General features: G+C 36.0%; 1 protein-coding gene across 1 annotated transcript in view; it reads left to right on the top strand.

Annotated features, from left to right (window-relative positions):
* myom2b (myomesin 2b) overlaps positions 1–27,216 on the top strand; it is a 76,534-nt gene that overhangs the window by 25,948 nt on the left and 23,370 nt on the right. Inside the window, exons 11-26 of the mRNA XM_082154412.1 lie at positions 1,953–2,152; positions 2,233–2,286; positions 3,029–3,156; positions 3,763–3,946; positions 4,215–4,389; positions 7,751–7,872; positions 11,974–12,161; positions 12,289–12,415; positions 14,520–14,698; positions 14,835–14,949; positions 22,918–23,080; positions 23,247–23,353; positions 23,693–23,737; positions 25,058–25,194; positions 26,881–27,025; positions 27,142–27,204. Coding sequence (XP_082010538.1) covers positions 1,953–2,152; positions 2,233–2,286; positions 3,029–3,156; positions 3,763–3,946; positions 4,215–4,389; positions 7,751–7,872; positions 11,974–12,161; positions 12,289–12,415; positions 14,520–14,698; positions 14,835–14,949; positions 22,918–23,080; positions 23,247–23,353; positions 23,693–23,737; positions 25,058–25,194; positions 26,881–27,025; positions 27,142–27,204 — 2,132 coding nt within the window. The remainder of the gene's footprint in view (positions 1–1,952; positions 2,153–2,232; positions 2,287–3,028; positions 3,157–3,762; positions 3,947–4,214; positions 4,390–7,750; positions 7,873–11,973; positions 12,162–12,288; positions 12,416–14,519; positions 14,699–14,834; positions 14,950–22,917; positions 23,081–23,246; positions 23,354–23,692; positions 23,738–25,057; positions 25,195–26,880; positions 27,026–27,141; positions 27,205–27,216) is intronic.

Here is a 27,216-nt window from a genome sequence, read left to right as displayed (position 1 = left end):
TGATGATAATGAAAGGGAGAGAGAGAGAGAGAGAGTTTATGGATAAGACTTTAATGCGCACTTCTTATACTGTGTTTATTCAGCTCTTACAGTGATTCTCTGGAGTAAAACTAACGCTCATCTTTTGTGTGATGTACAATAAACTTCACCGAACTCGTCAGTATATTTTGGTCATCATTCGGACAGGGATGATTTTATAGTGGATAAAAGCAGATGACAAATAAGTTATAACCATAATTAAACTAAACTATACCTGTTCTATCTCCATACAGCATATATTCTCTGGCTCTGTGGGCATTATTGTCCGACTCCGAGTCGAAATGAACACCGCTACTGAGAGTCAGTGTTGCCAACTATTTTCAAAGGAAAGTAGCTAACGCCTCCCCTAAAAGTCGCTAAATGTCGCTAGATGGCGTCATACGTCAATTAGCATATTCATGACGTCATCGCGGCGTACTTGCGTTCTGCCTGCCTAATGTTTTTTCTCGTTAAAATCATGCTCACATACTGTGTTTTTATATAACATACTATACTATAATATAATATAACATAATATAATATAGCCGAATGTCCAATAAAGCTGTTCTCATTTACTATATTTTTTTGTCAGACAATAGAACGAGTAGCTGTTGAATGACAATTTTTTTATATGTGTAAAATTATCTGAATTGAGAGAATTCGGGAACTGGGTGAACTAAAGCATTGTGATAGTGAGTATTACAAGTGATAAGCACAAGTAATAAAATAAAATGGTCAAACTAAATTCTTTAAATATAAAACAAAAGATAAGTTATAAGTCCGTCCGTGGAAACAACACTGCTCATTCACGTCTGTTCCGTGCTGCTGCTCCTCTCTCAGCCATTCACTGAACAGGGTAGACGCAGAGAGAGGTGTGTGACGGCAAGGAGAACGCAAACCTCGCGCTCGCAGGACTGTGCTGGCAACATTTGGAGGTTACTAAGGTTTGTCCAAAAAGTAGCTAGATTTGTCGCTAGTCGCTTTTTTGAAATAATGTCGCTAAAGGGGTCTGAAAAGTCGCTAAAAATAGCGACAAAGGCGCTAAGTTGGCAACACTGCTGAGAGTTTCTGTTTTTATATTATCAGATGAGTGTCGTGATGCTCCGCCCCCTGGGCCGGCAGCAGCAGTTAATTTGATTTAAAGGGATACACACTAAAACAGCATGTTTTTCTGAGCTCCAAAAAATGACAATTTAAACATGCTGTAAAAAATTATCTGTTGGGTATTTTGAGCTAAAACTTCACATACATACTCTGGGGACATCAGAGACTTATTTTACATCTTGTGATAAGAGTCATAATAGGTGCCCTTTAAGCTCTAATTTACATAATACCATTGTAATATATAGAGCGGTTGAAACGTGTCATATGTGACAGTGTCACAAGGGAGATATCAAAACCTTTCTGGGATGTGTGGGTCCTAGTTGAGAAACACTGGTAGTGTGCTCGTGGTTTCTGTAAAATAAATGTACCTTGGTTTGATATTCTGTTGTCTGAGACAAAGACATACATTTTAAAGTATGCTTTAAGTGTTATATTGAATTGAAGTAGCTTAATTGTAGGTTCTCTGTAATACAAAAGAAAGTCCCTTCCTCAAAGTTGCTTATACAAACACATATTTTTTTCCTGGAACATAGGTTACTTTGCATATGCTAGTACAGACTGTGATTAGTTTGTTCCCTGTCACTTTTAACTGCTCTAGTATCGAGCTGAAATGTACTCTTGTCGGACGGTAATCAGACTAAGTGATGCATGGATCGGCAATTATGTATGAATGCTCTTTAGCTCAAATCATCTCCTCAGAATGTAAAAGTGGGTTGTAATTTTCAGTCTTTCAGAGTAATGTGGAAGTAATGATAGGAACATCTTGTTTACTGTCCATATTTGTTGTTTTTCATGTTTTTCATGTTTTTCCTTTCACTTTTGTTGGGCAGATGTGAAGTTGGAACAGAGAACTGGGTGCAGTGTAACGACTCCCCTATTAAGATATGCAAATATCCCGTGCAGGGTCTGTTTGAGGGACACTCTTATTACTTTCGTGTGCGTGCCGTCAACTCGCGTGGCATTGGCAGACCCTCCAGAGTATCTGAGCCCATTGCCGCTCTGGACCCCACAGAGTTTGAGAGACTTCATAGTAAGCAAAAAAGTCCTTATGTTTATTTACTCGATTTTGTGTTAATAATGCTCCTTATGTACTGGTGTTTGTTTCGACAGCCACAAAACTTGGTGGGAGACTTGACGTTGTGACTTACTATGATGACCTTGAAGGTATTGTATAATCCTGGTTTATTTACTGAAAATTTTGGAAAATTTAAAAGTGTGATTTGTATGTCTATTAAAGTCATGGAAATGTATGTAATCGATTAAAATAATGGAACCATCATGGACATTTCAATAATATTTCAATAATAGTTAATTCTTTCATTTGGAACGACCCAACTAAGAAAATGTCCCTGTACCTCAGTGCCCTTCAAGTGCTCAAAAAGACATCCATACTGCATCCTTAAATATTGTGTGGCGGAACTGCCTTAAGATATCGTTCCGTTTGTTCACTCAGTCACTCTACCTTTGCATATGTAATCTGTAATAGATGACAACAGCTGTCACTTTGTGCTTTTCCCCATTATTCTTTTCATGGTTTTCGCTTTCAAAATTAGCAATAATTATCCAGCCCACAATTGGTTCTCTTCGGAGAGATACTGATTAGTTTTTGATGAGAATTCCATCAGGAAGGGAACGTACAAACATCTGTGGTTCTTTTTCAAGTTGAAATGAACACATCAACCAGTGTCACCCATGTGCATAGATAAGTGTATGTGTGTACAGATAACAGTGTCAGCAGCAGCAGCAGCAGCAAAGATGATATTTATATCAGTCCATAATATTAAAGTTGCTTTTAAAGCTAGTGAAAATGGTGGGATATTTCCTAGTGTGTGTGTGTGTGTGTATTGGTGTGTGTCTATGTGTTCAGGGTAGAACAGTAATTCTGTTTGATGTGGTTTGCCTGCAGCTGAGGGAAAAGCTCCAGGACCTCCCTCTAAAGTCTGCACTTCAGAGACGGACCGAACATATGTTGTGCTCAGTTGGGTCCCTCCAGTCTACCATAGCAAAGCCCCCATGTGGTATTACATTGAGAAGGTTAGTTTCAGCTCACTTCCAGACATTAACCCAGCCGAATAGTCACAAACTTTAATTCAGCAGTTTGGTTGGTTTTCTTCTTACATCACCTTTAATCAATTAAGAAACAACAAATTAAAATAAGAATATGGAGTTCTCAGCTATCCCAGTTATCAGTTGTTTCAGATTTTCAGAGTCAAATAAACAGAGTGTCACTGTCATGGACTATTCAGTTCAGTGTCGGCTCTCGTTTATCATTTAAGTGGTTTGCGTTTATTTCTTGCGTTTATTTAGTTCCTGTGTTTGTTGGTTTAAAACAAAGACTCTTCACTTGTATCTTCGTGTGTGCTTACCATAACACATAACACACAGATCTACAAAAATTACTCAATGAGAAATGTTGAGTTCATATTGGGAACTCTGACTTGTGATTGTAGACTTTGATATCGTGGCAAATCCATTGTCAATCATTTGCTCTATTGCTCTATTTAATCTCATTACTGTCTAGGAGTATTTGCGATTTAAAAAAGCCTTTCACAATAAGGAGCACAGCAGTCATTTTGCCATCTCATTTTACAATACATATTTGTGCAATCATGTGTTTTTAATGTCTGTGGTCTCATACAGCTTCAAGTCGGAGCAGGATCGTGGCAGAGAGTGAACACTAAAGTACCCATCAGATCACCTCGCTATGCCGTCTTCGACCTGTCCGAGGGAAAGGACTATCTCTTCCGTGTGCTATCCGCTAATATGTACGGCATCAGCGATGCTTCCGAGCCTACCCATACCATAACAACACTTCAACTGAAGGGTAAATGCTCTAAATCCACCATGTCAAAGGCCACCACACCACTGATGCATTTAGTAAAGATATTGAAATGTTGAAACTGTTGCATATGAAATGGAATATAGATCTTTGAAGTTTGGTCAGGCTGTGACTTTGATGTTGGTTTTAAGGCAGTAATGAACTTTTATCTCCCTTTCTGTAGTGGAACTAATTCATGCATGATAGGTCATTAAGGGATTGATTAGGCTGGTTGGTGAAGTCACCCCTGAAATGAAGCTCTGTGTTCATTCAGGTGTGCCCTCAGCTCCTGGACAAGTTGTTGCAACCAGGGAGACAGACACCTCTGTTCTAATTCAGTGGGCACCTCCAAAGGATCCCAATAACCTGATTGGATATTACATTGATTCTTGCGTGAAAGGATCTAAGGACTGGACCTCAGCCAATCACAAGCCCCATAAGCATACCAGGTATGTGCTCAGTCAAAGTGAAATTATTTGAGGCAAATTCCACAAATAGAGACAAAAGGGTCTGAAACTCAGGTCAGAAAGCTCTTGAAAAATGTTTAACATTTAATGAACGTAAATAAAATAAAACAAAATATTTAAGAAAATATTAAAATAAATTAAATTAGGGTAACACTTTATTTCGATAGTCCCCTTTAGACATTCTACTAACTATAAGTAACTTTGCAACTACATGTCAACTAACTGTCATTAGATTATTAGTATACTGTCTGCTTAATATCTGCTAGCACTTTATTTTGATGGTCCCCCAACAGACATTCTACTGACTATAAGTAACTTGGCAACTACAAGTCAACTTATTCTACTAATCTGAACCCTAACACTTTACCATAACCTAACTGTCTACTGACAGTCTACAACACTCTACTAATACTCTAATGAGAGTTAGTTGACATGTAGTTGCAAAGTTACTTGTAGTTAGTAGAATGTCTAAAGTGGACTATCGAAATAAAGTGGAACCCTAAATGAGTAACCTCAGTAACATTACCTCAGCCAATCACAAGGCATGAAAAGTAAAGCATATACTGGTCAAACACTTGATGAACTAGGAAAGCCATTGGTTTTAATAACTTGCCTCATGTTTCTCTTTAATTGTCATTCAGCAGACTTACTATTGAGAGAAAAAACATTGAGCCATTCAAATATTTGAAATGCAACATGTACTATTCAGCAGCATTTAGCTCACAGGAACATTAATCTCTATGACGGTTACTTTAAATATTATCCTATAACAATTAAAAAAAAATTATATTTACATACATATTTGATTCATTAATCCATATATTACACAAAACAGAACTTTACACATGATTATATTTATGAATGACAATTAAAAACATCCCAAAAGAGCAGCCAAACCTTGTATAGACCTACCTCATTAAATATTAAAATACAACAGCTAATAGCAAGTCTCCAGCAGCAGACCTTTCAATATGTATATATTTGTGTTATGTTTATTAGATGTGCAATGTGCAATATGGGTGTAGCATGATGAATAGATATAAATCATACAAGACATACAGTAAGCAAAAACTGTGTCCGTGAAAACAAAATGCCCTCCCATTTCTAAATGTTCTGGTGATGACCCTGGGTAGGGGTCAGGTTAGGTGCTCAAAATTTAAATAGTGTAATGTAACAAAAATTATTATAGTTCTTCAAATTTAAAGTCATACCATAAAATATATGTCATAATAATACAAATATACCCTAACATAATTTCATGAAAACAACATTCCCATTCCCTATCTGTTTTTTTTATTTTAATGGCAAATATTTATTTTTGAAAGCAATGAAAGAGTTCCTAGTTTGTCAAAATAGCAATGCCTTGGGGTACCTTTAGCATATTAATAGTTATGGGCCTGGCGTCTGATCATCCTCCAGTTTTTGAGATAGGATTGTGATGAAATTATTTGAGCTTAGGGTGTTCTCACACAAACAGGTTACAAAAGCATCTGAAACCCAGGTCGGAAAAACTCAAAACATTTTTTTAGCATTTCATGATGATTAACGTAACATATTTGTAAAACAAGCAGCTCTGGAAAAAAACTAAGAGACCACTTTGAACATTCTTGTTTTATTCTATAAACTACTAACAACATTTCTTCCAAATTTCATTATTTGCAGAAAATTACAACTGGTCAAAATAACAAAGAAGATGCAATGTTTCAGAAAATCTTTGCATTATTCAAACCTTGAATAATGCAAAGAAAACAAGTTTATATTAATTTTTAAACAACACAATACAGTTGTTTTAACTTCAGAAGAGTTAAGAAATCAATATTTGGCGGAATAACCCTGATTTCCTATCACAGCTTTCATGTGTCTTGGCATGCTCTCTACCAATAAGTCACATTCCTGTTTGGTGAGTTTATGCCACTCCTGGCACAAAAATTCAAGCAGTTCACATTGAAACTATTTCATTACATTCTATTGTGTTTTTAAGGAGGAAGCGCATCTATCCTTACCCTGGAGTTGGTTCACCCTCTGTCTATGATTGTGTTGTTTAAAAATTAATATAGACTTGTGTTCTTGGTCTTCGAGGTCTGAAAACATGGCATCTGTTTTGTTATTTTGACCAGTTGTTTTTAATTGAAATTTGGAAGACATATACATACATATAAATAGTAAATCAGAGAAACTGCTAATTTTGCAGTGGAGACCACTTTTTAATTATCTTTTTCCAGCTATTTGCTTATTTTTACAAATTGACAGAGTACATAAAAACAAGCTATCTCATATGTAATCATATGCACATGTAAAATAATGTGATCATCAACATAAAACTCTATAAATCAAAACTGCCTAATGTTACTGAATGAAATGTTGACCGAGGATGAGCTATAGGACTGTGAAGCTTTGGGGGTGTTGATGGACTCTATCTAGTCCATCTATGTTGTGATCATCATTCTGAATATGATCCAGATGTAGTCTTTTACAAAACCGTGATTTTCTCAGCTTTTTCCTTAAAATTTTGCTTTTTTATGAGGTTTATCAAGTGTTGATAAAAAAAAAAAAAAAAATCTTAGTTCATGTTAATTTCAACATTTACTAATACATTATTAAAATCACATGTTGTACCTGTTAACATTAGTTAATGCACTATGAACTAACATAAACAAACAATGAACAGCTGGAAAAAACTAACATTAACAAAGATTAATAAATACTGTAAAAAATGTATTGCTAATTGTTAACAAATGACACTGTATTGTAAAGTGTTACCAATTAGTTTATTTTATTTTGTCCTTTTCATTTTTAGGAAATTTTAATTATCATAAAATGTTCAAATTTGTTTTGAGAGTCCGAACTTGATTTCAGATGTATTTGTACCCTATTTGTGAAGAGCTTCAGATTTAATCACAATCCTTTAATTTCCTGATCAGACAACATGTCTGTCACTAATAAGCTATCCCTAGGAATTGCTAAATTGTCAAACTATGAACTCTATATCCAAAGGTTCTGAGATCAGCACAAAATGTGGCACACAGATACAAATTTTAACATTGATATTTATTAAAATATACTTTTATATTTTATATGTATTTTATTTTTTTATTTTACTAACATTTGTAGATTTTCAACTAACTTAACTTTAAATTTGTTCCTCTTATGCTTTTAAATAAGTCATGGGACACCAGGGTAAATCCAATTCATGGAAAGTGCCCTAAAGTGCATGACAGTGTATATGGTAATATCAGGATTTCGTGTTGCTGACATGTTTCTTTTGATGATGTTATTCCCTGAAAAGGATAAATAACGGAATAGAAACTTCCTCTTTCACTACCTCATTCCTGGGTTCTCACAGGTTTGTTGTGCATGGACTGACCACCGGTGAGACGTATGTCTTCCGTGTACAAGCCATCAACGAGCTGGGCCTCAGCGATGAATCCCAGGAATCGGCCCCTCTTTCTGTGAGAGCCGCTCTCAGTAAGTTTGGCTCTCATGACCCAATCTCCTTTACATTCCTTTACATTCCATCAAGAAGCCAACTACAATTTATTTTGAACCTGTTCCAAACACAGTCAAAAGCTGTTCTCAGCGTTAGGTGTTTGTTATTGATAGCCCATGGTGTAGTAAATGACAAAAAGTAAGGTACCCACCAGAAATGGCCCACCAGCCTTAATGACAACAACAGGTTGGGAAAGGTGTATATTTATCTTTATTCATAGGCAGTGCTTAGGAAAGTTGCCACACAGTAACAACAGAAAAGATTAATTTTACAAGACAAATGTTTTTTAATATACAGTAGAGTTAAGTGGTGAAATGTATCAGCCAGTAGATTCTGCTATAGTGTTTATTAAAGCAATAAACCATAAGAGAATGTGTGTTACAGTGATTTTTACCATGATTAATGCACTGTAGACAACATTGTTAGTTATAATGGAAGCGATTTCGTTTTTACAAATCACATCATGTATAAACAAAATGTAACTGTAGATTGCTTATTATTGCCCGCTATTTTACAACTATTTTACAGTATGAGACTTATGATTCATTAGTTATGCATAATCTTTTCTTTTGGATCCATCAAGTTACAAATAAAAAGAAAATAATCAGATGAATCATTTAATCAAGTCATACATTTCCTTTGTAAATTATGCTTGATTTGCAAAATAAGATATGGAAAAGCATTTTATATTACTACATATTAATATACACATTATGTGTGTTATATACAGTCACCATGATATAAAATTGTTCATAGTATGAAATATATAGCCATCACACTATGAATATATAAGATATGATCGTACACAGTTGTATGCAAAAGGTTTTAAAAATCTTTTTATTCCCCTCAAACCTCGCACCATTTGCTAAATTGGTTTAATAATTTATACCAAATGAGTCAGAATGTGTTTTTTTTGTCTTCCCTATCTCTTTGGGACACTTAATCAACAAGTAGAAGTTATTTCAGCCAGCAGACCATTAATTTTTTACAGATCTGGATGATTTGTAGAGCGGATTGCTTTGTAACTCTTTAGCTTTAGCTAACAGCAATCCTCTGTTTGGACTCAGGGGGACTATTCCATACTTGGAGACTTCAAAAGATGAAAATAAAGATGAAACTTTTTGTCCTAAGAGTGCAGGCCTGTCTGTAGTAAACAGCCAGTCAAAACAGTGGTTAAATTAAAATAGATGAGTTATTTAGATGAAATTATTAGATGAAAGTATTTCTCAAAGTGTTTCAAACAAGCATCTATGAAGTAGTATATCTTGTCTCATACCATTTTTGTTATGGACAATATCGATTCTTTGAGGAGAATATATCGTCTATCTGGAGGTGAAAAAACAGAGCAAAAAGGCAGAGCAAACCACCTAGTGTCACGATCAGGTTCAGATGAAGACGATAAAAGGTTCAAACAAGTTTCCACAAACAAAAGGTTCTTTAATAAAACAAACTCAGGTAATCTAATAGCAAAAAGGCAACATAACAACATGTAATACACAAACAATACCAGACAATAACTGAACGTAAAGAAGGAACTTAAATACACAGGGTGATTGAACTCAAATGATGAACAGGTGTGCTTTAATTAGGAACATACTGCATCACCATGACAACTGATTAATGATGTCCAAACCGGAACATAGGCAGACGGCAACAAAGAGGAACATAATAAGGGTCCATGAAAATGAAACTAAAGCTAAACAGAACATAATGGTGACACCTAGCAACAACTCAGAACACCCTAGCAAACCGCATAAAGTGCTGAAATTGATAGTACACAATTATTAAAAAAAATATATAGGTTCTGTTCTTTATAGGAAACATATATATATATAGCTGTATATAGATGACTTTATAGGAAACATTTTAAAGCATCCCATGTTGATTATGATTATGCTGCTTTCAAAGATATTTTGGTCAGTTGTAAGGCAGCATGGAATCTTTTGTGCAGAATACAATCCCATAATGCTTTGAGATAAATCAATTTGATGGTGGACAAACAATATAAATAATTATTTAATTATCAAAGAATACTGATAAAAATACTCCAGTCTAATAAAAAAGAATTTTTTTTTTAAACTAATTATTTAAAGCAGGGCTCAGTAGTTTCGGGATTTCTTCGCTGTATTCTCGCTTTTTGCTCGCAGGTTTCTCTCTAGAGCTCCCCCCACAGCTTCGGAATAGATATTTGACAACACTGTTGTAAAAACTCGTTGGCGATTCTCAGACACCAGAGGCTAGTAGATCAACGACATCAAAGCAGATGGGACATTCTTTAAAACGTCTTCTTCATTCGGGTTCGAACAGCGTGAGGGAGCGCAATAATGACAGCATTTTAGCAGATTTCTTTTGGCCGTAAAGCAATTGTTTACATCGCGAGACCTGATATCACGCGATACTTCCTGACGCGGCGGCCGGCGGCCCGCCGGCTCAAAGTTGCAAGTGCGGATTTTCCGCTCACGGGCACCATTCGGGTGTGAAACGAGTGCGAAACGACCACCATTCAACCCGAAATAAGTAATATAACCATTCCAATGACTCCGAAGCTGTTCAGTTAAGGTAAAAAAGTTACTTAGTTCACCTTTAATTAACTATTTGTACCATTGTTCAAGTTTGTGGTCGGTAAGTTTTTTTTTTTTTAATTGAAAGAAGACTTATGTTTACGGCTGTTTTCTATTTTAAATATATTTTAAAATGTAATTTATTCCTTTAAAATGTGATTTTCTATGCTCTGCTCTCATTGAAGCCCACACATACATATGTCACTCACACACAGAGATTGGAGACTAAAAACACACAGACACACAGAAACAGGAGCACAGAAACAAGTTGACAATGCTGCCCCTCCCCCAGTCATATGTTACCTTACCGTACTACTTTATCTCTGTTTCTGATTTAAAAGGAGTAGTTCACTTCAGAATTTAAACTTCATGATAATTTACTCACCCCCATGCCATGTCATCCAAGATGTTCATGTCTTTCTTTCTTCAGTCGAAAATAAATTTTTGAGGAAAACATTCCATGATATTTCTCATTATAGTGGACTTCAACGGGAACCAACGGGTTGAAGGTCCAAATTGCAGTTTCAATGCAGCTTCAAAGGGCTCTACACGATCCCAGCTAAGGAATAAGGGTCTTATTTACTGAAACGATCAGTCATTTTCTAATAAAATAAAATAACCACACATTTTTTAACCACAAATGCTCGTCTTAAACATCCACGACTTCACGCATTACTTAATCACGTGGGAAAGGTCAGGCGGTAACATGACGTAGGCAGAAAACTCCATCTCATTTTCTCCTCCAACTTCAGAAACGTCCAACATCGTCCCAAAAAAAATAAAAAAAAATAAATGTATTTTTGTTTTTGTTGAAAAATTACCGATCGTTTCACTAGATAAGACCCTTATTCCTTGGCTGGGATCCTTTGAAGCTGCATTGAAACTGCAATTTGGACCTTCAACCCGTTGGTTCCCGTTGAAGTCCACTATATGGAGAAAAATCCTGAAATGTTTTCCTCAAAAACCTTAATTTATTTTCGACTGAAGAAAAATGACGTAGGGGTGAGTAAATTATCAGGAAATTTTAATTCTGAAGCGAACTAATCCTTTAAAGTCCTAAGGAAAAAGGAAAAATCCTTTTTCAGATTTGTATTTTATTTTTTAAGTAGATATCATTTTACATCAAAAAGCATCTTTGCTGAATAAAAGTATTCATTTCTTTTGAAAAGAAATCTTACTGTCCCCAAACTTTTGAATGGTAGTGTATATGATGCCCATTTTGCTGCCTATGTACATTGTTCCAGTGTTCCAAATCTAACATAACTGAAATGCTGTTTGTTTTAAACGGACAAAGCCCTACATTATCTTATGGAAAAGCATTCCCATAGTTTGAGGCTAACAGTAATGTGTAACAAAATGCATTTTACCATTCTAGATTACATCTTCGGACACATCTTTTCCTCTGAAATGTGCATATTACAAGCCAGAGATGCGGCCTGCACGTCAGCGCATGTTCCTCTTTGTTGAAGACACTGAGTAATGTGAACGGTCAGCTACAGCAATCTGTCTTCTCCACAGAGTTGCCCTCTTCCCCTTACGACATCTCTCTTCTGTATTGTGACGGGGAATCCATGGTTCTCAACTGGAAGCAGCCCATCCATTCTGGAGGAGCAGAGGTCACTGATTATTACATTGACAAATTCAATGTGGGCAAGAAGACGTGGAAGGAGGTCAACATCCCACCCATTAAGGAAACCCTGCACAAGGTTTCTATTTATTGCAGCATCCTGTGCATGTTGTTACATCAGGTTATACTGATGGATTTCTAATAATATTATGTAATATAATATTACCTTGTAAAATAATTACTAAGATGAACTGTATCTTCTGAAGGTTGGAGGTCTGACAGCTGGGTCAGTGTATCAGTTTAGGATCTATGGAGCTAATTTGGTTGGATTGGGTGGTGCCTCAACCCCAAGCACATCCTTCAAATGTGAGGCTTGGACCATGCCTGAGCCAGGTAATGTGACGTGTGTACATAGTTTTGACTTGTACTGTTAAAATGATGTCATTATTTATTCACCATTATATATTCAGTCATTCAAAACCTGCATGCTGCTATTTGTTCCGTGCAACACAAAAGGAGAAATGAAAAAATATTTTTGAATTTTCATTATCTAATATCAGAAAATATGAATAAATACTGCATCAAATGTATTGTTCATTATTAATGTTAGTTAGTCCATTAACTAAGGTCAACTAATGAGACCTTATTGTAAAATGTTACTGCAGAATCAGCTGAATTTGAAACTTTGAAACCAAGGCATAACAAAGGCTGTACAAGATCAATAAATGGGCCAAAAAAGCAATTGACAGTTCTGCAAAGTCGAAGTCACATGGCCTTTTTTATAGGGATTTTTTCTTTCTTTTTTTTTTTGAATTAATGATGGCAATTTTTATCTTTGTGTGAACTGTTCCTTTAACAAACTAAAACAAATCTCCATTAAGCTCATGTTGTTTTATGTGCTGCCCTAAGAACACTTTAGAGGAAGTAAAAGTCTTATGTTTGCAAAACACTCATCCTTGAGACCAACCCAAAACTCTTGGTAAACATTAATACTTTGTTCAGCAGATTTACAGTATTTTTATTGGAGATACAGATCCTCTGCTGTAAGATGTCTTGTTTATGTGGTTAAAAACCCTTGTCAAAGGCTACAAAGGGAATAGGAGGTCTCTATAGCTCTCTGTTTGGTTATATATTGACACTGCCATTCACCTCTAGACTACATCACCATTATAAAAAATTAAGGATTAATAGTATTAATAGTACATGTCTCAATTCTTGTTACTATGTTTCAAGTGAACCAAGTAAGGTGATTGATAGCTGTTATCACACAAAAAAGCTGTTTTTATCAAAGACGAAGAACATGACACATGTTCAAATCCAGCCTGCATTATGAATGCTCCAATTCCGACATTAGTGTATTGGACAGTCAAGAACTGCAAGAAACTCAAAAGACGTGTGCGATCCTCATAGAAGCTTTCAAGAACATGACCCAAATATAACATGTTATATTTTACCCTAAGATAAAAAATAAATTCACAATTTTTTCACATTTAATTTTGAAGTATTTATACATCATGGTATTTAATGTACTGTGTAAATGAGAATCAGCTTACAAAAATGCATAATAATAATAACATCAGAAGAAAAACGCCCATGGTTTACTATAGTGATTAGAATTTGGGAGATTCATTTGCATGAAAATATACATTAATCATTTCACATTCCACAGTTTTGTTGGATTTTAAAGGAACACTCCACCGTTTTTTGAAATAGGGCTTATTCACCTTCTTTCCTACATTTAGATAGGTGGGCAAATGCATTTTTGTCTCAGTGCATGCATTGTTTTAGTTGGACAGGGTCGGCGCTAGCTTAGCTTAGCATAATGAATGGAATCCTTTGTTGCCAGCTAGCATGTCCTGAGTAAAAGTGATAAAAAATAAATAAAAAAACACCTAATTACTTCTTGTGGCCTGCGTATTCACAACAAGTACAAATAGCGATGCAGATTAACACTAGACGATTTCCTATGCAGATATTGACTTGGGACTATATTAGGGGGAAGCACAGGTGAAGCACTGCTACTTGGGCGCAGAGATATCACGCCCAAGTAGCAGTGCTTCGCCTGTGCTTCCCCCTAATATAGTCCTTAATATATAAGTCAATATCTGCCTAGGAAATCGCCTAGTGTTAATCTGCATCACTATTTGTACTTGTTGTCAATACGCAGGCCACAAGAAGTAATTATGTGGGTTTTTAAATTTTTTTATATCACTTTTACTCAGGACATGCTAGCTGGCAACAAAGGATTCCATTCATTGTGCTAAGCTAAGCTAGCGCCGACCCTGTCAAACTAAAACAATGCATGCACTGAGACAAAAATGCATTTGCCCACCTATCTAAATGTAGGAAAGAAAGTGAATAAGCCCTATTTCAAAAAACGGTGGAGTGTTCCTTTAAGGTGAAATGTCACCTGGACATGTTTTCATGAGATTTACCCAAATATGTTTGAAAGCATGAAAAACTTGAGCTTGAATTGCCTTGTGTTTGGCTTTGGTAGGTCCAGCCTATGACCTGACCTTCACTGAGGTAAGGGATGATTCTTTGGTGGTGGAGTGGAAGGCTCCTGTCTACAATGGGGTCAGTGCCATCACTGGATACTTCATTGAGAAATCCAGGAAAGGCTCTGATACCTGGAGCAAAGTCAACGAAAGTTCAGTCAACCACTGCTATCTCAAGGTATTGATTTGTGAGTGCCGACAAGCTCATATTCTCAGATTTTCTGTACTACTATTTCAGTATGCTAGACATAGAAATATGAAAACGTGTGCACTTCTCTGTGGCTTTATCAAATGTACGGTTTCAATGTTTACAGGTCAAGGGTCTGGAGACAGGCGCATCTTATGTGTTCCGCGTACTGGCCGAGAATGCCAAGGGCATTGGCATGGCTTCAACCCCCTCTGACCCTGTCTGTGTCAAGGCACTGCCAGGTAAACATGTAATGTAGAGCAGACACTGTTCAAGGCATAGAGATACATATCTGAATGGGGGAAAAAATCAATGTGGTTTTGCCTTACAGAGTCAGTTGCTTCTTTGATGGATGCATTGTGATGCTGAATGTGTCAGCTGAAAGAATAGATGTCCCATTTTCAATTTAAAGCACAATTCATTTAGTTTGTTTACTCTAGAACTTGTGTGCAAATAAACTAGCATGCATTTTTTATTTTATTTTTATTTATTTTATTCTGAGCTTAAGAATCACAATTTATGAGACAATAAATGTAATTTGTAAATGAAATGTTATTTCGAAAAAGAATTACATAGATTGTTTGTCAAAGTAGTAGATTTATGCTGGATTTAGCTGCCCATAACGCAAACGGACACAGAAAAATAGAAAATTTCACCCAAAAATGAAAATTCTTTCATCATTTACATACCCTCATGCATTCCAAACCCAAAGTCTTAAATTGTCCGATTCTTAAGAAATTATTTAATGACGCCTTTATGATTATTGTTAATAGTCTTCTAATTTTTGGTTACATGGACTTTCAATGGAGGGACAGAAACCTCTCACATTTCATAATAAAAAAAAAAATCTTAATTTGTGTTGCAAAGATTAAAGCTGCAGTTTTTTACTTTTGGCGCTCTATAGGTTAATAAACAGAACTGCACTCGTCTTGTGGAAGAACATTGTAGCCGGAGCTACTTCTCTCTGTTTATAGCCGGTTTCACACAGATTCCGGAAAATACACGGATAATGTGTCCCGGGATTTGTCCCGGGATCGTTTGATTGGTTCATTCACACTGCCAGTGATTTTCCAGAATCTGTGAGTGCGTTCACACAAATCCCGTGTAAATACCGTAAACACATGTGGCATCAGGATGTCATTGCGATGGCACGTGCGTTAGGGCTGTCAAAATGGCTGAAAAGCTAAATTCGCATTTCTTTCTTAAATATTAGCAAAATTCGAAGTACATTCGTATTCTAAAGGCAATACTTAACGTTAGAGAAAAAAAGTACTGTATTGTCTCCTACGCCCACAAGAGGGCGCAAGCGAACGCAATAAACAAATATAAAACAAATCAAGCATCACATCTTTTATTGAAATGAAATGACATTCACTTTTTAAAGTTCATTAACTTTTCAAACAATTGTTCTTAAATAAAATATAATTTCCTTAATTACAATGTGCATGCAAGGACAATTAGGCTACAATAGTGCATAAAATTGTGTTCGAGCATCAGTAACTGAGAAAACACGCTTCAACACACAGCGTAATGAACTACATCAACACAAAATAGCAAACTGCCATTCAGAAACAATCCACTTGTACGCACTACACATCTACATATTTTTCGTCCAAAACACCAGAAGCTTAACTTGATCTGCAGCGAGTACTGAGCGCTGAAACAATGTTTCCAGCTAATGAAAACACACCCTCAGCTCTGACCGGTGCCAGGTGTGGTCAAGTATGTCTTTGCTTGCGTTCACACAGAAGGCACTCTAGCAATTTTACGGCAATTTCCTGGGATCAACGGCCGCGCTATGTCAAAGGCTTTTATGTCTATTGACGAGTCACGCAGGTACTGGGCTACTCCGCAGTGTTACGACCCGAACCAGTCTAAAATAGTCTGAATATAAAGACTTATTATAGGTGTACCGTAGTGATTCAGGATAAGACAAAAACACGGTTTGGAAAATGGATTCATGATGTACTCGCTTATTATATACATTTTGTAAATTTTGAACACAAAAAAAGTTACGACCCCTACGACTGCAGCTTTAACCAAAGTCTTATGGGTTTGGAATGATATCAGGGTGAGTAAATTATGACATAATTATAATTGTTGGGTGAACTATCCCTTTAAGGCAGCATTTCTCAATGAGAGAACATTTTGGGTGCTGGAAGCAATATTTATTAAATGGGTTTTGTTTAAGGCGAGTTTACAGCAAAGATTCACAATGATATGAGCTGAACCGTTTAACTACTTGCAAAAAAAGTCTGCAACAGTAGTCTGCAACATTCTAAAACCTACCAGTTTACACCAGTGTGACTAGACGAGACGAGGTATTGTTTCCATAGCAACTACTCTTTTTTTCAGTTTTTCTGTCATCTTTCTGTAGCGCAGCTGTTGGACCTGTGAAAGCAACGTAGTGTTTAGCATCCAAAAACAAATTAACAGACGTAATAATAATATTAATAACAATGATTATTGTTTGTGATAAGCTACCTAAATAAAGTTTGAATATTTTGATATATTTATTTAACACTCATACAATTTTTTTATTCTATTCACGTGGCTCACATCACTTCTCCCTGGGAAACTAATGAAAATGATATTCCAGCTGTTAAATATGGTGAACCACTGCCTTAAGGGGACTTTGTCAACATGAAATGTTTTTTACAATCCATTTTACTTCCATAACGTGATGAATTTACACGTGAAACAGGATTTTTAACAAGAAAAAAATATTGATTGGTTGTGATTTATTGATATCACCAATATATATATATATATATATATCCCACAATTTTATTGTTGTAAGGGGTCAAGATTTTAACTTGTTAGCATAGCCCAACAAAGTTTTTCTACTGTTTTTCTCCATTGACGGCTTTTGAAAAGTTAAAAGTGTATTCCGACAAAATAATAGTAGTAACAAAACATATATTTATTTTTATTTTTATTTATACTTTTTTCAGGATTCATTGATGAATAAAACGTTTTAAAAAAGAACAGCATTTATTCAAAATAGAAATCTTTTCTAACAATATATATATAGATATATATATATATATATAGATATATATATATATATATATATATATTTTACAATCACTTTTTATCAATTTAATACATCATTGCAAGTTTCTGAATAAAATGATTAATTTCTTTCAAAAAAAGAAAGAAAAAAATGACCCCAAACTTTTGAATGGTAGTGTATATTGTTACAAAAGATTTCTATTTTAAATAAATTCTGTTCTTTTTAAAAAACTTTTTATTCATCAAAGAATCCTGAAAAAGTATCACAGGTAAAAAATTATATTAAGCAGCACAACCTTTTCCAACCTCTATAATAAATCAGTATATTAGAATGATTTCTGAAGGATCATGTGACACTGAAGACTGGAGTAATGGCTGATAAAAAAGAAATAGAAAATCAGCTTTGCATCACAGAAATACATTTAAATATAAGTATATTCAAATAGTACAATACAATACAATAATAATAATAATACCCTGTACAATAATTGTATTCATTAAAACTCATCTTTGATCACCAAAATTAAATTTTTAAGCATTTTTCCTTGAAAGAAAAACATTTCTTCATGCCTTAAAATAGCTTGAATGTAACTCTACACCCTTGCCTCATATAGTATTTGCGGTTCTATGAATATGCAAATTAGCCCCGCCTCCACTCACTCGCACCCGCTCAGAGATCCACTCGTTGAGGATCACACGTTGACCTGACTGGTTACAAGGTAGTTTGTGACGTCAGAAACACCAGCGGTTTTAAACCGCGTTTTTGAGTCTTTGGTTCACTGCAGTTTTAAAGAAAAAAATACTCAGCAGTGGTGTTGACTTATAAATGTACACATGGTTTGTCTTAAAACATATTAAAAACACCACATCGACATATAAACAACATTAAAAGGGGACTTTAAATTGTAATAATATTTAACAATATTGCTGTTTTTTCCTGTATTTTTGATCAAATAAATCCAGGCTTGATGAGCATAAGATATTTCTTTCAAAAATATAAAAAATAGTTATGTTCTTTTTTCTTTTTATCAATACTGAACACACAAACACACACACACACACACACACACACACACACACACACACACACACACACACACACACATTGAATAGGACATTAATTTCCTGCAGCTCCAGAGTTATCAGGGATTAGTTATGATGACTCAGGTGATTGGCTCAGAATGTCTGTTCCCAGAACTGAGAAGAGAAAACTGAGTGTCTATTCAGTTCACACACTTCTGAGGGTTTTGCTTCAGTTGATGAACGGATAGCCTTCCTCAGAAATTCTATAGACCTCATTGGCTTGGTGACATTAGAAAAAAAAAAAAAGAAAGTCATTTGAGAGGAGGTCATCCATCCATGGTGTTTTCCTGCCTTTGGCCCGAGATGCTGAGATCAGCTCCAGCATCCCTGCTATCCTCCATAAGACAAGCAGTTTCGAGGACGGATGGATGGATTTGAGAGGTTGTTATTAAAGTGATGGTATTGGTATTTATTTTCATGATTGTTGTTTTATTTTGTGCACTGATGAATTGTGCACAGTAAGACCAGGAAGTCGCATTCAGTTGTCAGTTTTACATTTTAAACCTAAACAACTTACACAGCCATCCAGAATAGCAGAATATCTGTGAATTCTAAAGAAGGGGGTTTTATTTTTGAGGAAATGGGAGGAGTTCACAGTGGGGCTGAGAGAGAGCTGTTCAGGGCAGTGTGGATTGCACCATGGGAGGTATTCTGGAGTGTCTTGGGGAGCAGCTGCCTGCACATTCACAGATAAGCAAAAAGCAGCCACGGGATGATCCAAGATGATTCATTCCGAGTAGCCCGAAAGGTTTGTGGCTGATAAAAATGGCATCAGCCAGTAGAGTGCACTGTGGATTCGTGTGTCTATAGAAAGTATGTGTGTGATGTTGTGTGAGATGTTCTACAGTACAGCTGAGAAGGGAAGCCCTGCTTGGGCTGATTGGTCATAATCATCTCCACAGATTTCTGCACTTGAACACCCATCATTCACAACCTTCTGCACACCTTCTGCCGCTAGAGTTCTTACGAGATCAAGAAAATATGATCATATAACACCGATTTTATCATCACTGCATTGGTTACCTATAAAGTTCCGTATTAATTACAAGGTATTGCTACTGACTTATAAAGCCCTAAACGGCTTAGCTCCAGTCTATTTAACGGATCTTCTATCGCCCTATAATCCATCGCGCTCTTTGAGATCACTAAATTCAAGGCTTTTGGTCATACCTAGGATATCCAGAACCACCAAAGGAGGGAGAGCATTTTCACATTTGGCTCCAAAACTCTGGAATAGTCTTCCTGATACTGTTCGTTGCTCAGACTCGCTCTCCCAGTTTAAAACTAGATTAAAGTCGCATCTCTTCAGCCAGGCATTCATATAATCCTACAGTTCAAACTACAATCCGGCCTCTAGCTCATAAATGCCAGAGGAGAACTGGCCCCCGACTGAGCCTGGGTTCTCCCAAGGTTTTTTTTTTCTCCATTAAGGCACCTGATGGAGTTTTAGGACACCATTAGGTCACTTGATGGAGTTTTTCGGTTCCTTGCCACTGTTGCCTTTGGCTTGCTCAGTTGGGGATATTTTGGGGATATTTAATTTAATTTTATCAATCAATAAATTCCTCTTGAAACAAACTTTGTTGTATTATTTTAATTTAATACTGTGAAGCTGCTTTGATGCAATCTGTATTGTGAAAAGCGCTATACAAATATACTTGACTTGACTTGACTTGACACCTGTTACATGTTCATTAATTCATTAATTCATAATTTTTTTTTTTTTTTTTTTTACAAATTTTATTATGCTTTTAGATACCATTATACTGAGAAAAATGATAACCTAAAAATGGTAGCATCTAAAGGAACTGCTTTTATTCGAGTCAAAAATATTATTTTACATCACTGAATCCACATAAGAGAACTGAATCAACACTATACTGACTTCAGCTGAACAACAGCCGAAATTCATAATTTTCCAATTATCACTGTAAAGCTGCTTTGAAACAATCTGTATTGCATAAAGCACTATATAAATAAAGGTGACTTGACGACCTAAATACAATGATTTAGACAAAAAAAAAAAAAAAAAAAAAAAATTAATGCAATAAATAGCTATTTAAAGGGATACTTCAGGATTTAGCATTAAGTTTTGTATTAGTAGAAAACCTGTAGTATTTTCGAATTACCGTGCTTTCCACCCTCATATCCCCCTGAGACGAGAGATTTATGTATTTTTTGTCTGGAAAAAATCCTCCGATGACACAAAAATCATCATTTTGCATCATCGGAGGATTTTTTGGCCAGAGGCTAAAGACTACAGCCAGTAGGAGGGGCTGTCCCGCATGTTTTCAACCCGCCCATAGGAGGTGGGATCTCACTCACAGAATGTACACATAGAATCAGCCGTCTTTCTTTGGAAGCTAAGCTAGCAGGCTCTTGCTCTGTGGAGAAAGCTGTGTAGTAGGAGAAAGCTGAGTAGTAGGGGTTACCATACTCTTTTTCACGGACATGTCTGGCCGTCGAGATCGTCCAAAATGTCCGGGATTCGGCTTTTGCTTTCTGCAGTCGCCATTCATTGTTTACATGCACACCTTTTGTTTCAATCTAACTGAATTCATTCCGATTGGTTAATCTGAATGTAGTGTTTACATGAACGCTAAACAAGTGATCGGTCGATGTGCGTTTTAACATTGCTAAGAAAATTCCCACTCCTCCGTGAGAGATACGAGACCGGCTCATCAGTAATCACGCCACCGGCCTCGCGCCGTTCTCCCGCGCCCCTCAGCCTCGTCCTGCTCGCCACAGTAAACATAATGAATGGCGACTGTAGAACGCAAAAGCCAAATCCCGGATATTTTGGGCGAAATCCCGGGCGCCATATTTTTTTCCCCAGGATGGTAGGGGAAGACTCATGAATATTCATTAGGGAAGTCATCCCTGATTGGTCTTAACCCCAGTGACGGGTAGGTTTAGGGGCGGGGTTAGGGAGGTCATAAGACCCCCAGTGACGGGTAGGTTTAGGGGTGGGGTTAGGGGTAGGTCATCAGACCAATCAGGGATGACTTCCCTAATGAATATTCATGAGTCTTCCCCTACCATCCTGGGAAAAAAAAAATATCGCATCCCTGGCAAACTCGTCACGGAGACTCACTAGTAGCCTAGCCTTGTTGTTTTCAACTGCGCTCTCTTACCGGTAGGCGTGGCTTGGGAGTGGCCTCCTAGGGCAGTGAAGCAAGTGCATTCTGGGAGTTGTTGTCTTTCATCCACATAAGCCAAAAATAAATTTTCTGGCTTTTCTCAGTCTAGAAAGCTCCAAATTCAAAAATAATTTCACATTTCTTCTACATAAATGACCTATTTTAAATACACATTCATCTTTCCAGAGGTGAAGTATCCCTTTAAGGTAATATAAATTTTCTTGGTTGAAACGTATTCTTTTTAAACTTATTTTTTTATGTGTGGAAAAGTTGAAATTCCCTGAATATAAATGAAAGTGATGAAAGTGAATTAGAACTGGTTTGTAAAGCCACAAAATGACCAAAACACCTGTAACGTATCATTAAAATGGTACATATGACTTGTGTACACAAAGTCTCATATACATAAAATATTGTGCAGTCATATGTACCATTTTAATGATACTGAATGTTATATATATATATATATATATATATATATATATATATATATATATATATATATATATATATATATATATATATATATGTGCATCTTCTGAAGCCACACTATAGCTTTGTATGACAAACAGACCAAAATGCTGGTTTTCACTGAAAATCAAATATGGTGCTGCATCAGGTTTGACATTTGGTTTCGAGACACATTGGATCAAATGGCATTTGACGTCAGTCATGTGACATTTGTTGTCCATTTTAAAGCTTCATAGGAGCAAAATAGCATTAAATTACATTTAGATTATATTAATATTAATAAATAAATATATGAATTAATTTAATATCAAAGTGTACTTATTATTAGAAAACTGATCAATTTAATATTGTGTCCCCGAGATTTCAAATCATTCCTAAGGAACAGCATTGACCAATAATCTCACTGTGTTCCAACCATAACTTCAGCATATCCTACAGCATTTGTTTAGTAGTACTTGTGGACTTGTGTGCAAATTCTTCTGTGCTTCTGTTATTTTGAAGGCACCCAGGAAATCAAGTGTGGCGTCGATGAGGAATCAGGTGACATTTATCTCTCTTTTGAGAGCTGCCAAATGACAGAGATATCAAAATTTGTGTGGAAGAAGTCCTACCAAGAAATTACTGACTTCTCTAAGGGCATCAATGTCAAGACGTCAGGCAGCAAGTAAGCACAACACATGCTCAGTGTGTCCTAACTTGATCTGGTCCAGATACATATTAGCTCAAAGCATATTTAGGGCAATGCCACAGTCTGTGCATATTTAATTCTATTTGTTTTCCTTGTGTTGTCCCAATGAACAGACACTAATGTTTGCTCATTGTTTCTTTAGCTCAACTTTGGTTTTTAAGAACCCAGACAAAGAGGATGTGGGCACATTCTCTGTATCTGTTACAAATACTGATGGTGCCTCGGCCAGCTACAAGATCTCAGCTGAAGGTGAGGCTTCTTAATATATAATGACCATCAGCTTCATTATTAATGCCCTCTCTCAAAGTTATATAGAGTACAATACACTATCAAAACATTCCATTGACAGATTCGAATCATATTTGATTCAGATGTCGGTACACTATATACCGTATGTTGGTGTGTGACATGGATGTTACATCATCTGCAGTAAAACAGTTACTAAGATATTAGATATTTCAAAGATATTTAATTTAATAATAATAATTTTAATAATAATAAAGATTTGTGTTGTCTGCTGTAATGCACTTGACAAGTGTTGATAATGATGATAGCTGATAGAAAATGATAGTTACCTCTATCCTTTAGAGCTGGAGAAGATGTTGGCCCTCAGCTATGACATACGCAACCCAAGTAAGTGGCCCCAGATGAAGGAGTAGAGTATGGAGCCCCTAAAGGGACATGGTGAAGAAGAAAAAGGAGATGGGAGGAAAAATTATTTGGCAATGCTTTTGCATTCTTTCCCCTGAGAAACTATGCGTTTGCCTGCAAAATGTTTTGCGTTCCCCTGAACGCAAAGTTTCTCAGGGGGACACAAAACATTTAAGAGAGAACCCAAAAGCATTGATATTATTTTTCCCTCTCATATTTCTTTTCCTCCACTATGTCCCCCAAGGGGCTCTCTAGTAGAGATTATTATACTGTTGTTTTTTTACCCTACAATCTGTCCAGTATGTAATTTTGTCAAATGGTGTTCAGACTCAACTTGAATGAACCATGTTCAAAATGCACATTTGACACATCAATTGAACAGTGTATTCAGGGTTCCCACAGTTTTGGAAAACCTGGAAATGATCCATTATACTAGAAAAGTCATGGAATTTGAAGGTCATGGGAATTATTGTAATTTCACAATATTCTTCAATTTGTTAACAAATTTATAAATATTAGCTTTTGCAAAACTAAAACGTTGTGTTTCCGAAATGTCTATTGTGCATATTTGTTTTTCTAGTTATGCTTAGCTCTAACATATTTAATCGTCCAAAATAACTCTTTGTGAGTGCAGAAATTCATCTCTGATCTATGATTTAGCCTCCTGTTTCACAGACAAGGCTTAAGCCTAGTCCCAGATGCACGTTTGAGCTGCACTGACATATCTTAAAATATGTCACTGCCATTGTTTTGTCTCAAGATGCACACCAGTAATGTTTACATTTATAGAAATACTTTTAAAGAAGCTACTTAAATGTCCTAATTGAACTAAGGCCTAATCCTAGTACTGACTGTGAAACCAGGCCTAGGAGTCCTTATCTAGAAAAGCCATAGATGGGAATATTCGGGTATGGGAACCCTGAATTGTAATCTTCCAAATTGCTGCGTTGTCAACCATAAATGGCTCTATACTAATGAACTTTATTACATGGCATATTATGAATAACAGTGTCACTATTTATTGAACTTTAGTGTCTTTTTTAAAATTGCTAATGCTGCTGTATTATAAAACATTTGAGGCTATTACAGTGATTTTATCAAAGTTAAAGGGGTTTTAGATTCACGCTGTGCCTGACAACACCATTTAAGCATGTTAAAATCACTGGAACATGTAGCGTGGCTTATTGCTTAAAATAAACTAGACGGTTTTTATATAGAATCAGCATGTGTAAATTCACAGGTCTAAGGTGCGTGTGAACTGTGACACAACACACGTCATGTGCCACTTCTTTTGTGTCGCAGTTATTCCTCTGAAGACTGAACTGGCCTATAAGATTCTAGAGAGAGGCCGTATGCGCTTTTGGCTGCAAGCTGAGGGTATCTCTTCTTCTGTGACCTACAAATTCTTTGCCAATAACAAGGAGCTTGTCAACTGTGAGGTAAATAACTGTCAAATAGAATGGTACTGACAAATACTGTACAGCCTTCATTTCATAAACAGAAATCAGGGAGTTTTATATTAAAAGAATAGTTCACCCCAAAATGACAATTCTGTCATCATTCATTCACCCTCAGGTTCTTCCAAACCCCAAGACTTTCTTTACTCTGTGGAACATAAAATATGTTTAACATCACAGTAAAAGTATCATAAACATGGTCCATATGACTTTTTAACTATTTTTATAAAATTTTATACAAAAAGTCATTATTCACTGAAAATATTGCTTGGCATGACACCAAATGGCTGTTAGGGATTATGCAAAATATCATTATCATACTAGTTATCTGATTATTTTGTATATATATTGGCCAATATAATATAATATAATATAATAGTATTGTATTGTATTGTATTGTATTGTATTTTTCTATTAAAATTATATTTGTTTACATAATATGTAAATGTGTACAATGTGTGTGTACTGTGTATAATTATTTTTGTATATATAAATACACACACATCACATGCATGTATATATTTGAGAAATATTTGCATGTCTATACTGTATATATATTTATATTATATATAAATATAAATATTTGATACATAAAACATTTTTCTTAAATATATACATGCATATGTGTGTATTTACATATACAAAATAATTATACACATTACACACACACATATATTATGTAAACACAAACTTTTATTTTGGGTGCGATTAATCACAGCACAACCCTATAATTAATATATTCTTATTTCTTTTGTTAAAGAACTCTCACTTAAAGTTAATCTTTACAAACACTAACAATTTAATAACATTAAGCGTAGCGTCAGTTCTGGCAGGTCACGTTAGTCAAGCTCGCATCAGCTGACTCTCAGCTGATCCACGTCTACCTATAGGAATACGACGCCTATCACTGTATTCATATATAAGCTCATTCAGTATTATCAACAACTATTGCGTTTCTCAGGAGCTAATTACCCTCCTCCATCCCCAGCTCCTGCTCTCACCCAGTCAGGATTCCCCTTGAATCAGAATAAATTCTTGAATTATGTTGTACTTTAAAATCTTGAATTAATGATATCTGCAATACATTCATGTTGGTTCTGTTCTGTTTACCCAAAGGGGGGTTATTGCTGCTCTCCCTGCTCTTATCCATGCTAGGCTGCATGAATTGCGCAGGGTGTTCTTGCCCAGAACAGAACCACACCGCCAATCCTAACTGTATTCTAATTGTCAATCGTATTTGACAATAGTGGTCCTGATATAAATTGTTAAATGTAATCTTTAGCAGATCTGCACTGTACACTACTATTCATTATAATTGTCATTGCCATTCTCATTGTTTTATTTTGTTTTAGACAGAAATTGACCCCAATTGTTCCCCATTCACTTTCATTGAACTGAAAAGGCCAGCATGGACTTCCTGCTATAAATATTTTATTTTGTGTTCTGTGGTAGAAAGTCATACCGGTTTTGTATTTGATTACAGAATTGTCATTCTGAGTGAATTATCCCTTTAAGTTTAGCTCCAACTGATGCTGTGCAAGAAAACATAGCCAATCCAAATGAATAGATTCATCTCCTTTGCAATACTACCATCTGTTATGTTCATTTGCTTGAGCCTCGTAAGAAAAGCCCAGGAGAGAAATGTTTACCTCTCTGGCTTTTTCACAGCAAACTAAAATGAGTCACGACGCAGCTACGGGCATTATTGAGATGGTGATGGATCATTTCACTGAAGACAGCGAGGGCACTTTCACCGTGCAGATCCAAGATGGCAGAGCTAAGGCCCAGTCTTCTCTGGTGCTGATTGGAGATGGTGAGAGCCAGCATCGCTCTAGGGCTTGCAGAAGCTCACATCTTGAGATATTGTGCTCTTCTGTTGAACTATATTCACTGACCTCTTATAGTTTCTGCTTTATTTTCCTGTTCCAGCCTTCAAGGCAGCGTTGGCTGAGGCGGACTACCAAAGGAGGGAGTACATTCGTGTGAAAGAGGGTACGGCACTCA

The sequence above is a fragment of the Leuciscus leuciscus genome (genome assembly GCF_965113295.1).
Source record: "Leuciscus leuciscus genome assembly, chromosome: 22".
In the NCBI taxonomy this organism is placed as follows: domain Eukaryota; kingdom Metazoa; phylum Chordata; class Actinopteri; order Cypriniformes; family Leuciscidae; genus Leuciscus; species Leuciscus leuciscus.
The sequence above is the reverse complement of the archived record's forward strand: the minus strand, read 5'-3'. Positions and strand labels throughout refer to the sequence as shown.